We start from the raw sequence: 13,140 nt of genomic DNA on the forward strand, positions 1-13,140 counted from the left end.
TAGCATCAGAGGCGATGAAGATATTGAAGCGGGTAACACCATCATAATATATAAGCTAGAGACTACAATCAAGCTTGAAAGCGGTGCCAATTGAGCTTTATCGGGCTGCTTGGGTCGCTAGAATGGTTGCGGGACAGTGTACTGTTCATATGTGGGGTTTGAACGAAAGAGCGAGTCTGATATCTCCCGAGAGCGTTGCGTTATACTGGTTTCTTAATGGATACTACTCGAAGCTGAGGAAGGACACTACACGAGTCGAGATCGTGTTCAGTAACAACACAGACCTATCACCAAACGAAGAATTGCCTCTGCTGGTTCAAGATGCGCGGAGGATATCGGGATTCGTCAATATCGTGGATTACTTGATGAGCGATGAGGAATCTGAAAAGGATACCGTCGGTAATACGCTGCTGCAGTCTTCTTTGCTGCAGTTTACGAGTTCCGACTTGTCTGTGCTGACAGACTACCAGCTGTATCTGAACAAGACCAACTACGACACGTTTACGCGCAGAACCTTCTGTCGGCTGCTGTCTTGGCCAATGTGGTACAATACGCCACTGCACTACCGTGCAGTTGCGCGGGAAAGGTGCCAAGATTTGCTGGGCGATCTCGACTCTGACGATGAATGTGAACCTCCTGGCTCCCAGCTCGAGACCGCTGAGCTGACACAATCAAAGACCTTTAAGATAGCACAGCAGATCAAGAAGCAGGGAAAGAAGGAATTGCAGAACGCTAAAAACAATCTACACTACTTAAGCAAGCTAAGCGAGCATCTCAAACTGTGGATCCAGGTGAGGGAACGAGCCCAATCGGATAGGGTGATCCCCGCGGACCTGCTGATGTGGGCAAACATATACGTCCAACTGCAGCTACCGGATAGCGACAAAGTCGCCAACCATCTGTCGCAGACATTGGGCTCCGACTTTTTCAACACGCTACAGAAGCAGCTGGACCTGTGTTCCAATCTCGAGCCAGTGGTCTCGCAAAGAGCGCCGTCATTCCGCGAGCAGGGCAATGTGCTCATGTCGGTATACAACATTGCGGCGAAGTACCTCTGAACACGGTCAATTCCTCTTCGGCTTATGTAACCCCTTGTACACGTAGTAGAACGCTACGGTCCCGTCATTGCTCACTATCGCCAGTGTCAGTCTGCTGGCTGACGGCGGGCACATTTGGCAGAACACTTTGTCTAGACACTCAAGAGTGACGTACCCCTTCTTATACTGTGACATCTCCACGGGCAGGACGTATTCAGTGTGTATCTCTTCGTCGCCATCATGACTCAGCTTCTGGGTAGGCCTGCCAGAGATCAGATGAAGCGTCTGATCTCGCCAGGCCAGCGTTCGGTCGCAGACACAGAGTTCAGTCCAAAATTGGCAGTACGCCAAGTTATCTCGCACCAGCCTGACTATAGTACCATCACCGGCGTCATTGGCCATATCAGCGGTCTTCAATGGCTCCTTCAACGGCTCCTTCAGGGTGGTCTCTTATGCGATGAGCTGGATATTTCAGTCTGGCGAGTCAATTTTTCCGCCTGAACGACTAAGAACTCTCTATACTGTAAAGTCAAGTACAGAGATTGGTCGGTGCTACCGTTGTGCTTCTTTTGAATCGCTAATAGCAGTTGGATTGTGCAATAGTTGTTCAGTGCCAGACATGCAAAAGTTTTGGCTAGCTCTTGTGGTCCTCTTGGCCGGTTTTAGTCAAGTTCACGGTTACAGACCGGTCGTTCGACCAAAGGAAAAAGTGACCACCAGTGAGCAAGCTGATCCATGGTATCGTACAATTTATGGTAGTAAGGTGGAACTGGTTACTCCGACGGTTATCGCTGGGGTCACCTTTAAGGCTAAACCCTCTCCAACTCCGAATCCTCTGCAGCCATGGATCACCCTAAACAAGCTTGGTGAACCAAAGACCGTGAAACCCGAGATTAAGAATGGTATCACTAAGAAGGGCTCTCCAGAATATTCTACGTATTTCAAAGTGGTCAGTACCACTACGTTGGGGTATGAAGACTTGAAGGCACATAACATGGACCCAGACGAGGTTTATGAGGAAAAGGTTTTCATCGAGGAAGATGACACGTATGTTTCCCTGAACCCTGTGATTAGATGCACGCCTGATCGATACTTCAACAAGGGCGCCTCTCGTGATATTTCGAGTGAACCGTTCTGTACTCCGCAGGAAGACGTTCAATGGAAGGTTGGCAAAACGTACTTTGCATCCTGGTACACACATTTCTTCAGAGATGAACATTCGGATGAAGTTATTGATCAGGTGAAGGTTCATTTGTCATACGTGAAAGAGAGAGACGGAGAGAAGGGATTTGTCAAAAGAGATATCCCGGCCACTTTCTTTTCATCCGAATGGTTGAGGAATGACGAGGGTATGCTGCCCATCGAAGTTCAACCAGAATGGTTGCAGGGCGCTCGCACTCGTAAAGTTGTGCTTTCCGTACAGCCCAAGAACGTTCCTGACGAAGAGTTCCACCCACTCGACCATGGCATCTTGCTCTTTATCGATGCAGGTTCCAGGGTTTACAAGCATACTAAAGAACAACTAGCCCTTGAAGAAGCCGGTTTCACTGAGAGACATTGGTTATTTGTTGCCATCACTATGCCCACCGTTGTCGTTATTGCGTTGATCTTGATGTACTTTTTCCTCTACGCAAACAACAGCTACCGGGACTTCTCCGATATCACTCGAAAGGCAGTGAGCAAAAAGCATCGTGTCATCGGTAAGGTCTCTGAAATGAAGAAGTTCAAGAACTTGAGAAATCATAAGTACTCAGAGTTGCCAAGTTATCAGACAAAGCCCGACAAGCAGCATTAGTTTCTTTCTCGAGCCCGCTATTTAGACTATACAGAAAACAGTTATATCCATTTTTGTCTTGCGGCAACCTCGCAGATCTTTTCCAGGATCACTACTCTTTGATCCGGCTTGAAGCTCTGAGAGCCCAAATCTTCGGTAGTATCCTTGTCTGTGTTCAGGTATGCGGCAGAATTTGAGTCATCTTCTTTATCTTCATCTTCACTAATACCTTCAATATAGTAGAAAAACGGTTCCAAAGCGATCATAATCTTCCAGAAATTATTGCCGCCGCAGTTGGCAAAGAGGACCTCTATCAAGCTCGGCAAGTATTCCAGCTCTATATATTCCTCCGCACAGCAAACAAATTCGTCCAATTCGTAGTCTTGTTCGTCTGCCGATAAGGTAGAATACATTTCCGATAACAGGGTGAGCTCTTTACTGATTGTTTTCGGTATATCCTGGCGGGCTTGCCACAAAAGCTTCTGAGCTCGTTGCAGGCGCTCCTGAGTTGAGCCGTCGCCGCTGCTGCTTTCAGCCATATTCTGCGTCGCTTCCTCATCGTCCTCAGATATCAAGCCCTCCCGTGTATCACACCTGGAGGGTAAAAACCCATTGCGCTCGCTCTTTTCCATCAACTCGTTATACTCATTATAAAGCGAAATAATCTTCATCATAGGTTTGTAGAGCTGCTCGCAAACTTTCATCTCTGAGTGTGGTACAATGACCTGTTCCAAATAGTGGTTTATCAATCCTTCCATGAAGTTGGCCCAGATCGACGAGAAGACGTAGTTTTCATCATACGCACTCTCGGTAAAATCTTCGTTAATGTTGTATCTCATAACCTGTTCGGTTAAAGAAAAGATTGCATCTTCTTCGCCATCCCTCCGCTCCTGCTTCTGCTTGCCCTTAACCGGAGATGCATGGTTCTGCTCGTTCTTGTCCATCCAATATTCAGGACCACCTCTTTGGGACAACGTTACCAACAGTAAGAAAAGTTTGATTTTAATCCACGGGTTTAAAGAGTTTACAAACTTATCGCTCAGCCTGTTAACGTCGTAATCAATTTTCCGGTGGATACACTTCAGGAACTTTTCAATGTAGTGGCTCTTTCTGATTCCGTACTTTTCATTCAAATACTCAACGGAGGTGATCAGGTCATAATTCGTGCCTTCTGTCTTCAGATTTCTCGGAAACCGAAATCTTGGTTTTCTTAATCTAGAACCTCGAGCTCTTCTACTAGGGCCCTTCCTTCCAGTCTTGATTTCGCGGGAACTCATCGAACTGATTTCGCAGCTACAAGAGCGTTTTCCAGCGGGCAAGCTTGTGTTATCTGCACAAGAGGCAGAATCTGTAGGATTCAGCATCGTCGGACCTGGCAAATAGCTCGAACTACTGTGATCTGCAGATTTCATAACCTTTGAAAAGATTCACTACGTCTTAAAGTTCCGAGACCTTGCGCCGTCGAAGAACAAGGCGCAAGAGTCGCAGAATACGACGACAACTGCATAGGAATAGATAGTAATTAGGCTTTACTGAGACTCATATTGATATTGGCATACTCTTGTTATGATTGGCTCATTAATATACACAGTGCTGGCTGAATTATGGATTCACTCTGTCGACGGAGTTCGAACTGGTGGATCGTTCTTCAATCAGCTCTTGAGGGCCGAGATTAAAATCTTGCATGAGCTTCTCGGAGGCTACTTCAGGCTGCTCCAGCAGACCATAGACGGACAGCGTAATCAGCCCGAGAACACCGGCCAAACATGAAAAAGTCATCGCGATAATGCCCTTCTTGGTGAAACCAGATGGGATCCTCTTCTCTTGCACATTCTGGCCGGTCAAATCAAAAAAGTCGACCGTGTTACCAGCAGCGTTGCCAGCCAGGGCTATGCCAGCGTCTCTACAGACCTCCTGGACGCTGTCGGTCAAATGCTGGGACGCAGTAGCCTGGATTGCCAAGGGATCTTCGACGAGCACGATCGCAAGACCCTGCAGCAAATGCCATTCGATGTGGCAGTGGAAAAACCACACGCCAGGGTTGTCGGCTTTGAATCTGATCACAAAGTTCGACTGCCGGTTCACATAGACGACGTCTCTGATCATCGGATACTCCGGGAACTCAGGGTGGTCGCTGTCGTCGTATCGGCGAGGTGCATCCTCATAAGCACGGTCTCTAACGATCGTCTGGAAAGCATGGCCGTGCAAATGGAAAGGATGCGTGCCATTATCGAAGTTGTTCAGCACAAGCTCGACGATGTCGTCCTTTTGCAGGACAAAAGTGTTTGTGTTTGTACCGTAGATGTAGGGGTCGGTGACGTTGTCACCGCCAGAAAGAACGGTCATCAAAGTTGGAACCTTGGGGGCCCTGTAGGTGATGTTGTTGAAGAAAGCGTATTTGACACCGTTGATCAAGTTGTCCATAGAGACATCCACGGTGATAACGTAATCGGGGTCGCCGTAGACCTCTTGCTTGTTGTAAGGAACCAAGTAGAAGTCATCCAAAGGTTCGAGAGCGTCAACGTAATTTTCGCTGGCCGCCCCCAAGTCGGCGCTGTAGCTCAAAGTCGACGTAGCGTTCAATTCCAGGTATGTCGGGATTTTATCCAGCATCGTATCATCGAACTTCTGCATAATGGCATAATTCCTCGAAGTGTCGTTCTTAGTGTGCACCAGCACCGTGTAACGCTGCGCCACGGTCACATAAAGCATATCAGTGGTGTTCTGCTCAACCGTCACACCATCAACCTCGACCACTGTAAGCTCGTGGTCCTCGATCCAGAAATACTGCGACACAAAGCCACCAACGTTGATCAATCTCAACAGATACGTAGTGTCAGGCTTCACTTCCCACGTCAGGTTGCGCGTGTCGTTCAGGATCAAGTTTTGCGGGATCGGCTCTGCACCGGTGGGGTTGTTCAGATTCAAAAACAGCCTGTTCAACTCATGCACCGGGCGGTCGTACCACTCGCCTATGGTCAACACCACTTCCTCGTCGTACTTGTAAGGATAATTCTCGTTATTTTCTCCGTCATCGATAATGAACGCAGCTCTCATACCGTCTTCATACTGACCATCGGTATGCGAATGGTACCAATATGCACCGGAATTGTCCTCGACAGTGAAATTGTACAGCATAGTAGACCCTGGCACGATAGGACACTGGGTCAGCCCCGGCACCCCATCCATCTGACTGTTGCCCCGCTGGAACAACCCATGGAAATGCAAAGATGTGTTACTATTGTTGAAACCATTGGTCAAATAAACCTGAACCCGATCACCCTTCGTGACTCTCACATCCGGCCACGGAAACTCACCGTTGCAGGTAATTACCGGCCTCTCACGAACGCCATCCACATTTCTATAATCCCAACCAGTGGTCCAATTGAACGTATGTGTAGCTGCCTTTGCAAACGTGACAACGCTTGAAATTACCAGTAGGAAAACCGTCACTAAGCTCATCTTTCTGGATGATTGCGATCCATTGTGACTGTCAATGGGAATAACAACTCTTTACTCCCAACCAGTGGCACTTATATCAAGTTGGCTAGTCTAGGTGCATCGATGAGCTATCTCGAAGATGGTTATTAAACTGCACCCGAATTCGAACAGCAGCGAAAATTACGTATTCTACCGAAATATGGTAGCGCCGTGCTTGGACCCGTTTTTTTCGTTCTCACCGTGCAAAATGACTATGTGTGTAGTCACGTGATTACTTGCGTGTGAAGTGATTTTTTGTTGGATGGTAGCGCCGTGTTTCGGACCCTTAAGGATCGATTCCATATATAGGGCGATCAAGAGCGGCGATGAGATGTGCTGTGGGCAGCGGTATCTGATGGTATTGATCCAAGATAAGCGGTGATGGTCGAGAAAAGCGCCAGTAGTAGGGATGCCGGTCCAGGCTCCAACTTTGCGATTGATTTTTTGATGGGAGGGATCAGCGCAGCGGTCGCCAAGACCGCTGCAGCACCCATTGAGCGTGTCAAGCTGCTGATGCAGAACCAGGATGAGATGATCAAGCAGGGCACGCTGGAACAGCGTTATGACGGGATCTTGGACTGTTTCCGCCGCACGGCGAGCCGAGAAGGTGTGATCTCGTTTTGGAGAGGTAACACAGCTAATGTGTTGCGATATTTCCCGACACAGGCTCTTAACTTTGCCTTCAAGGACAAGATCAAGGCTATGTTTGGGTTCAAGAAGGACGAAGGCTACTGGAAGTGGTTTGCTGGGAACCTTGCGTCGGGCGGTGCGGCGGGAGCGATTTCGCTGCTGTTTGTGTACTCGCTAGACTACGCCAGGACGAGATTGGCGGCGGATGCCAGCCACCATGGGGGGTCGCGGCAGTTCAGTGGGCTGGCTGATGTGTACAAGAAGACGCTGGCTTCGGATGGAGTAGCAGGGCTGTACCGCGGGTTCATGCCGTCGGTGACCGGGATCATTGTGTATCGAGGGTTGTATTTCGGGCTGTACGACTCGCTGAAGCCGGTATTGCTCACTGGATCGCTCGAGGGTTCGCTTGCTGCGTCGTTCCTGCTCGGGTGGGTGATCACGACCGGGGCCTCGACGGCCTCGTACCCATTGGATACCGTCAGGCGTCGCATGATGATGACTTCGGGACAGACCGTCAAGTACTCCGGTGCTTATGACTGTTTCCGCAAGATCGTGGCACAGGAAGGTGTCACTTCGCTGTTCAAGGGTTGCGGTGCCAATATCTTCAGAAGTGTCGCCGCAGCAGGTGTGATCTCGCTGTATGACCAGCTTCAAATGCTGCTGTTTGGTCGAAAGTTTAAATGAGCCGAGCTGGGCTCGGAAATAGGTATATAGTTTGTTCAATTGTAGTACTTGGTTCATTCTTTGTTGGCAACATGAGCTGCTAAAAGTTATCGCAGAGCATCAAGATCGCTTACAACCGGTATGTAAACAAAAAGGCGATCGATGAGCTCCATTGAAAGGTTCATATCGCAGCCGCCGTTCATTATCCAGTCATCGCTGGCGCAGCTGAGATATCTTATCCTCAGCGAGGGCATTCAGGCTTCCAATGATAAGCAGCTACAAAGGTTGAGATGCTACGTGTGGTCGGTGCTATCGAGAACGTCGATGGAAAGATCGACTCAGATCTATCTATCGTTCCTTCAACTAGGGCCTGCGCCGCAGCCAATTTTACAAAAGATAAAGAATGACACGTTTAGAACGTTACAGACCGATCCTAAATTCATAACGGTTGTGTCTGAGGAGTCGCTAGTGAGATGCCTGTCTTGCTTTGCGTGGCAAAGTTTGCAGATGCAACGGAACGGATCTGATAGCAAGATTCATCAAGTTAGCACCTATGTCCAGGGTATGAATGTACTAGTGGCGCCGCTACTGTACTCCAGTCCCTCTGAACCGATGGCATTCCAGCTTTTCTCCAAGCTCTGTTACACCATTATACCGACCTATCTGGACAATAACCTCACGGGCGTTCATAATGGAGCTAAGCTACTTGATATCTGTCTCAAGATCATCGATCCGAAACTGAGCAAGTTTCTCAGTGATAACCTGCTCACAGCGGAGATTTACGGCATACCGTCAATTTTGACGCTGTCCAGTTGCAACAGACCCCTTGATCAGGTTTGCAAGCTGTGGGACTTTATGTTTGCCTACGGATTCCATATGAATATCCTCTTTGTCGTTGCGTTGTTGGTTACTGTACGAACGAAGATTCTGAAGTCCGAGTCGCCCATGAACCTGTTGACGCGGCAATTGCCAGAATTCGACGCCGATGAGATAATTAAGCTTGGTGTTGGGTTTGTTGCCAAGATTCCTTCTGAGTATTACAATCTACTAGTGCAGCATCTGACCGAGCCAAATTTGACGATTCCCTACGATGATGACTAGAGTTCGTTATGGTTTACACAAATGAAAACCTATATGAATCAAAGGACGCCTATCTTTTCAAAGTCCTCCTCGCTCACATAGGAGCACAGAACTGTCCTTCCGTTGAACTTAGATCCAGGCAGCTTTGCCATCGCCTCAATGGACGCTTCCACAGTTTTGAATTTAACATAAATGTTACCCACGCCTTCGCTGATGTTGTCAAAATTCAACCGATAGTCAGCGTTCGGCCTTCTCATCCTTACGGTATCTACGTCTCCCAATGTATATTTTATGGTATCTTCAATCTCCTGCGCAAACGGTACAAGCTTCAAATCCAACGGATCCACGCAGTTCAGCAAGACGAGAACTTTGGACTCGGAGCGAGTTTGCTCGCTCACCAATGTCGGCAGACTTTGGAACGTTATAGAAGAACTTTCTTGCACCAGGGTTCCTTGATTTGGTCTGAACCAGGAAGTCGTCGTCTTGAATTTTTCCAGCACATCATCTTCCACATTGTCCAACTCAACCAGTGCGCATCCTGTGAACGTTGGAACTCCATCCATTAGACTCGTGATGGGTTTCAAATAGCAGTTTTTCAGCCCGTTATCAGAAAGCATTTGGCCAATTGCAGTTTCATCTCCATCTTCTAATCCCTCAACGGCTATTATCTCAGGACTGCAAAGCCTATCGGGATGATCTAACTGCTGTACATATTCATTCGGCCTCCTCCACCTCAAAGACAGGCCAAGTTTCTTGTTGATAAAGGATCTGCACGAGAGTACCAGCGTTGCACACTCTGCCGATCCCAACTCCACGACTGCATACGTGCGATGGTCAGGCACAAGCACTTTGCGAACAGCCATATCGCCTTCGAGGCCGGCAACAAATTTCTGAACAAGACTTGAAAAGCTCTCGCTCGCAGTCTGATCTAGCCCTTCTACAACCAACTCGCAGGCCAGTTTCGATACCACCAGATTCTTGCTGGTTGCATCTTCAAACAAAATCCTGGTACGTCTGCTTTTCGACCCGCCATGCAATGCCACCCTCTCCAATTTAGAGCGATCGAGCTCCTGAGGTTGTCCCGGCTGTGGAAAAAGCCCGCTCAACTTAGCTCTCTCGGCTGGCACCTTCTCGAAGCCCTTAGGCGTCACATCCCAACGTGAGGCGCTCAATCTTTTTCTCTTATCGATAGGCTCCACGTCTTTCAAATAATCTTCGTGGAAGGGAGCAGACGGCCTCTGTTCCTGGTGGCTGTCGAACCTGTTCCACCTGGAAGACTGCTGAGCCGTGTATCGTGGCGGTGGCGGCGATCTACCGTGAGAAGAGTAGCCAAAGTTGTCCGCTCTAGCTCCTCTGCGACTGTAATCCGAGTATCCAACCCCTCTTCCATACGGCTCATATCTACTACGAGTTATCCCATTACGTGGGCCCGTTGGCAGCTTAATAGGCCTCTGCCTCTTCACATCATCCTCTCGGGCACCGGCCTCGGATGCCACTCTTTTACCAGCCTGTTCGTTGCGCCTCTCGGAGGACATTGACGCCACTATCTTAGACCTCAGATCTTCCAATGCCTGCTGGCCTCCCATGGTGATCAACACTAGCGATTGACGAGATTATACAGCTAGCTAGTGTTTGTTCTTGAGCTCATCGCAGTGACGCTTTTTTATTATAAGGCGAGTTGGAAACGTAGCTTATAATGCCACGCTGGACAATCCACACTAGACTTTCACTGCTAAGAAACTCAAAGAGTATCGATTGGATGCTGGCATTATGAACTTCTCAGCTATCTATTGGATCTTGTCGCTGGCCTCTTTACTTTGGCCTGGCTCCCTAGCGGCGGTGATCGGCATCGATTATGGTCAACAAAATGTGAAGGCTATGGTGGTTTCACCCAGGGCTCCGTTAGAACTCGTGCTTACTCCAGAAGCTAAGCGTAAGGATATCTCAGGACTGGCAATTAGGAAACGTGGCGACGGAATTGAGCGTATCTATGGCTCCGCCGTGGGATCGCTGGCAACAAGATTTCCTAAGAATAGCTTGTTGCATCTCAAGCCTCTGTTGGGTAAGACTGAAGCTGACGAGATTGATATTGTGCTTTATCTAAGAGAGCATCCGGGTGTGGAGATTACTGCGACTAAAAGGGCGTCGTTGGCGATTTCAGTGGATGGACAAGAATACCCAATTGAAGAGCTCAGCGCAATGAATATACAGGAGATCGTGAATAGAGCCAATCGTCTTGTGAAGGAAAAAGACTCGCTGAACTCGGACTACGTGGATAAACTGGCCATCACTGTGCCTGACTTCTTTGATCAGCATCAGCGTCGGGCGTTGCTCGATGTTGGCAGCTTGACAACTGATAATTTGGAGACGGTTCTGATCAGTGATGGTTTATCTGTGCTTCTCAACTTTGTTTTCAAACAAAGGGACTTCGTCCTGGGAGAACCTCAGTATTATATCGTCTACGATATGGGAGCTGGATCGACAAAGGCATCGCTTTTCTCGATCTTACAGCCTGCCAATGAAAGCGAACCGTTGAAAATAGAGCTTGGTGGTTACGGCTTTGACGAACATTTGAGTGGATCTAAATTTACTTTGGATGTCGCCAGTCTTCTTGAGAACAAGTTCTTGGAGGCACACAAGACTATACGAACGGATATTTTGCACAGCAATCCAAACGCCCTCGCCAAACTTAACCAAGCGGCGGAGAAGGCTAAGCTTATTTTGAGCGCTAACAGTGAAGCTTCCGTGAGCATCGAATCTCTAATTGATGATATCGACTTCCGGACAAAGGTAACCAGGCAAGAATTTGAAGATTTCATCCAGGAGAGCGTTGTTGATCTGGTAAAACCACTTGAAGATGCTTTAGATAGGCAGTTTTGGCAATCGCATGTGGCGTTGAAAAATATTCAGGGCGTGATTCTAACTGGTGGATCAACTAGGGTGCCCGCTGTTCAACAAAGGTTAATCAGTGTTCTGGGCGAGAAAAAAGTTCTTAAGAGCGTCAACGCTGATGAATCAGCTGTTAATGGTGCCACGATACGAGCGGTTAAACTCTTCAATGCCTTTAAAACCAAAGCAGTGGATATCGTGGAACGTTCTCCATCTGATTATGGTTTAAAAATAATGGAAGATGAGACAGAAATGATTGTTTTCCCAAGAGGAAGCGCCTATCCGCGGACGAAAACCATCGAGGTAGCTCAAATGAGTAACTTATCGAAGGCCCTTACACTGGATTTATATGAGGATGGTAAAATATTCCGGAAGGTGAGGCTGTTGCCGGAAGTGATCAAGAAAGCCTTTCCCACCGACGAGTGCACTGACGGGATCAGCTTTAATGCCACATTTTCACTCTCCCAGAATAGGCTTTTTGACTTGGACAAAGTCCAAGCCATATGCTGGAACGGACCTAAAGCTGGTGAAGGGGAGAAGGATAGCGGTAAGGGGCAAAGTTCTGATCAAAGTGATAGGCTTAACGACTCAAGGGACAAAGGTCGAAACAAGAAATCACCCACTCTTGAGTTTTTAACCGAGGAAGTTCCACTTTCTCATTTAATGCATCAAGAAAAGTATCGGCTGAGAGAAAATATAAAGACCCTTGATGAAAAGGACTCCGAAAGATTTGAGTTCGAGCGTGCTAAAAATGAGCTCGAAGCTCTCTTATATAACACTCGTGATTTTATCACCTCTGAAGATGTTGCTGAAACTGGTCCTAAAAAGCATCTGGAGAAGCTAGCCAGTATTATACCAACCTATCTGGATTGGCTAGAGGACGAATCTGATGGTGCTGACAAGGCGGACATAATGTCAAAAATTGCAGCTGTTAATGATCTAAAATCAAGAGTAGAGATTTACATTGAATCCCTCCAAGAGCCATTGAACGCCGAACAGTTCAAAGCGCTATTGGCAAAAGCTGACAAATTGTCAAAGAAAATAAATACTGAGAGGGAAGTCCCACATGAAGGCTTGAGTGCACTGAATGAAACCTTTTCGCAGGCCGGTTATGATATCCAGAAGGAATATTTCAAGATAAACTTACCATACTACCTATCGAATCCATTGAGTTCCTGGAACGACAAATTCGAGGCGCTTCAAAAGATAGCGAATGCCACAAAGGAGAAGATTTCGTCAGATGCGTTGGGAAAAGACAGTCGTGAAGAACTTCTCGAATTGAAATTATCTTTCGATCAAGCTTTCATCGAGCTGGAACAAATAATGGAGCTTTTGGAAAAAGCCCGGAATTATCGCTTTAGAGAATTGCTTTCTTGGTACCAGAGAGCAGAGAAGGCCAAGAAAAGGAAAGAAATGAAGTTAAGTTCAGAAATACTCAAGTCTTCTAGCAGCATGGCTGCTTCTTCATCCGCCGGTGTGACCGATTCGGTCACCGGTGCTACGTCAACATCGACCTCAGCTGCATCATCCTCCGCTGGGCATTCAAGCACCAGTAATACGGCTCCTGTACATGACGAGCTCTAATCG

General features: G+C 47.8%; 9 protein-coding genes across 9 annotated transcripts; 5 read left to right on the forward strand and 4 right to left on the reverse strand.

Annotated features, from left to right (window-relative positions):
- Window positions 1-122: 122 nt before the first annotated feature.
- SAM37 (SAM complex subunit SAM37) lies at window positions 123-1,058 on the forward strand (the record flags this gene model as incomplete). The annotated part of the gene is made up of 1 exon (XM_037284981.1): window positions 123-1,058. One exon carries the CDS (start codon window positions 123-125, stop codon window positions 1,056-1,058), a length of 936 nt encoding a protein of 311 aa, XP_037140877.1.
- A 6-nt stretch (window positions 1,059-1,064) lies between these two features.
- Window positions 1,065-1,439, reverse strand: SEN15 (Sen15p; the record flags this gene model as incomplete). The annotated part of the gene is made up of 1 exon (XM_037284982.1): window positions 1,065-1,439. The coding sequence occupies one exon, from the start codon at window positions 1,437-1,439 to the stop codon at window positions 1,065-1,067; it is 375 nt and encodes a 124-aa protein (XP_037140878.1).
- A 55-nt stretch (window positions 1,440-1,494) lies between these two features.
- Window positions 1,495-2,832, forward strand: PSG1 (Psg1p; the record flags this gene model as incomplete). The annotated part of the gene is made up of 1 exon (XM_037284983.1): window positions 1,495-2,832. The coding sequence occupies one exon, from the start codon at window positions 1,495-1,497 to the stop codon at window positions 2,830-2,832; it is 1,338 nt and encodes a 445-aa protein (XP_037140879.1).
- A 41-nt stretch (window positions 2,833-2,873) lies between these two features.
- AAN1 (Aan1p) lies at window positions 2,874-4,223 on the reverse strand (the record flags this gene model as incomplete). The annotated part of the gene is made up of 1 exon (XM_037284984.1): window positions 2,874-4,223. One exon carries the CDS (start codon window positions 4,221-4,223, stop codon window positions 2,874-2,876), a length of 1,350 nt encoding a protein of 449 aa, XP_037140880.1.
- A 190-nt stretch (window positions 4,224-4,413) lies between these two features.
- Window positions 4,414-6,273, reverse strand: FET3 (ferroxidase FET3; the record flags this gene model as incomplete). Its single annotated transcript, XM_037284985.1, has 1 exon — window positions 4,414-6,273. One exon carries the CDS (start codon window positions 6,271-6,273, stop codon window positions 4,414-4,416), a length of 1,860 nt encoding a protein of 619 aa, XP_037140881.1.
- Window positions 6,274-6,672: 399 nt separating this feature from the next.
- On the forward strand, window positions 6,673-7,605 carry AAC1 (ADP/ATP carrier protein AAC1; the record flags this gene model as incomplete). The annotated part of the gene is made up of 1 exon (XM_037284986.1): window positions 6,673-7,605. One exon carries the CDS (start codon window positions 6,673-6,675, stop codon window positions 7,603-7,605), a length of 933 nt encoding a protein of 310 aa, XP_037140882.1.
- Window positions 7,606-7,746: 141 nt separating this feature from the next.
- Window positions 7,747-8,685, forward strand: BUB2 (Bub2p; the record flags this gene model as incomplete). The annotated part of the gene is made up of 1 exon (XM_037284987.1): window positions 7,747-8,685. One exon carries the CDS (start codon window positions 7,747-7,749, stop codon window positions 8,683-8,685), a length of 939 nt encoding a protein of 312 aa, XP_037140883.1.
- A 38-nt stretch (window positions 8,686-8,723) lies between these two features.
- Window positions 8,724-10,250, reverse strand: MUD2 (Mud2p; the record flags this gene model as incomplete). Its single annotated transcript, XM_037284988.1, has 1 exon — window positions 8,724-10,250. The coding sequence occupies one exon, from the start codon at window positions 10,248-10,250 to the stop codon at window positions 8,724-8,726; it is 1,527 nt and encodes a 508-aa protein (XP_037140884.1).
- A 184-nt stretch (window positions 10,251-10,434) lies between these two features.
- LHS1 (Hsp70 family chaperone LHS1) lies at window positions 10,435-13,137 on the forward strand (the record flags this gene model as incomplete). The annotated part of the gene is made up of 1 exon (XM_037284989.1): window positions 10,435-13,137. The coding sequence occupies one exon, from the start codon at window positions 10,435-10,437 to the stop codon at window positions 13,135-13,137; it is 2,703 nt and encodes a 900-aa protein (XP_037140885.1).
- Window positions 13,138-13,140: the final 3 nt, after the last annotated feature.

Source organism: Torulaspora globosa, chromosome 7, assembly GCF_014133895.1.
Source record: "Torulaspora globosa chromosome 7, complete sequence".
In the NCBI taxonomy this organism is placed as follows: Eukaryota; Fungi; Ascomycota; class Saccharomycetes; order Saccharomycetales; family Saccharomycetaceae; genus Torulaspora; species Torulaspora globosa.